General features: G+C 51.0%; 1 protein-coding gene across 1 annotated transcript in view; it reads left to right on the top strand.

Annotated features, from left to right (window-relative positions):
* The window catches only part of SIM1 (single-minded family bHLH transcription factor 1), a 57,829-nt gene that overhangs the window by 15,816 nt on the left and 40,307 nt on the right, over positions 1–1,706 (top strand). The window contains exon 9 of the mRNA XM_009886756.1: positions 71–78. Within this exon, the coding sequence (XP_009885058.1) occupies positions 71–78 (8 nt within the window). The remainder of the gene's footprint in view (positions 1–70; positions 79–1,706) is intronic.

The following is a 1,706-nucleotide window of genomic DNA, read 5'->3' on the forward strand; positions in this document are numbered from 1 at the left end:
TTTTTTTTTTTACAGTTTAAATGCACCCAGCATTAAATAAAATTTAATGCAGCGTAAAAAAAAAAAAAAGGTTTCCACGTACGGAGTTATTTATACTCAACAAACAGGACATCTGTTTTTCTTTTCAAAAATCTGGGGTTTGAAGTTCTTAATTTCATCCAGAGTCTCTATCAAAGCTCCGAGATTTCTTTTTTGTTCTTGGAGAGCGATCCTTACAGTGAACCACAAAGAAAGTTGGTGACCAGAAGGGTCAGTTAAACTTTAAATAAAATAAAATAGAATTTAAACAAAACAAAAAAAAATCAGAGTGACTGCTGAGATACCGTATATCGCAAAGCATCTTCTTGTATTTGGGGATTGCTAGGTTGGGCTCTAGCTACGCTGCTTAAACTGGAACACAGTGGCCCAGTGAGGGAGGGGAAGCTCGGCCGGATTATTTTGAAGTGTTGATCACCGTGACTGTTAGCATCTCCCCTTGGACATGGCAGTGGCTGCTGGCGACAGCGCTGATGCTTCATTAGGGTGGGAGGGTCCATCAGGCCGGCGGTACCCCGTTGATCCCGGGGGCTGAATATTCCCCCTGTTCCGCTGCTCATTTTTTATTCGGGAGGCAAACGTAGGTGTTTGGAAACGTCTGAGAGGTGCGATCCTCCCCTCTCCCAAAACTGCGGCGGTGGCAGCACCGCGATCTTACAGTGGCGGGTTTCGTGCATGCACAGGTGGCGAGTGGTTTGGTAGCCGAGCTTAAGATGTGCTTCCCAAAACGAAGTGGCTCATTAGGGAGGCAGCGGCTCTGGTCGTGTGTGCAGGCGCGGCTGGCGGGGTGGGGAAGGGGGTGCGGGTCACGGCGCCTGCATTGCTAGTACGTTATCACTTCGGAACGTAAGGTGATAACGAGCATCGTGCTCTTAGATGGGCAGACAGGGGTTATTGCACCTGCATAAGACAGCGTACATTTAGGTCAGCGCTCTGGTGTAGGGAGTAAACCGTCATTCCCCTTTGAAGAAAAACCCTTTTATTCGCTTTAAAAAGGGATACGGGGCGCGGCGGGGTAATACCCTGGCATTCACCCTGCAGGGATGCGGATAAGCAGAGGCACCAACACCTAGCCCTGTCATACATTTGTATGTCCATTTCCCCTGTATCAGCCCCTCTCTGTGGGGTTTTTTTTTTCGCGTTTTGTGCTTCTCAGTCGAGTCCAAGCACTTGCCTCAGGTGAACGGCGAACTGCAAAGACAGAAATCAGTGTATCGTAACGCCGATACAAGGAACCCGAAGGCAACTGGCGTGCTAGAGCGGTTTTGCACCAGAAACGCTACATGTTTTTCTATGAGCACCTGACATTAGGGGTCGTTTCCCTCTCCTTTAACCCCGAAAGAGTGAACATCAATCACGGAACTCTACCTCAAATGACCCGAGTGGAAATGCAACATCCCAGCCGATCTGCTTAAAGTCAGCTGGGGATCCGCCCCGATCTGTCCCTTGCTTGCCGGGTGGACCACCACGGCCACCAGCATTTCGGGCTGGCACAGCAAAGGAAGCGGGGACTACTCTGCCCCCGCGGGACCAGCTCACACTAAACGCTCGGAGCTGTTTTCCAGCAGCGGGAGTGGTTATACCATGTGCTGCCCTCGCCTCTTTGGTCTGCGCACCAGTGCCGCGGTCACCACCAATGCCACCCAGCCCAGGGTGGCTACCGGCGGCTC

This window comes from Charadrius vociferus, unplaced genomic scaffold (assembly GCF_000708025.1).
Source record: "Charadrius vociferus isolate BGI_N301 unplaced genomic scaffold, ASM70802v2 scaffold76, whole genome shotgun sequence".
Classification (NCBI taxonomy): Eukaryota; Metazoa; Chordata; class Aves; order Charadriiformes; family Charadriidae; genus Charadrius; species Charadrius vociferus.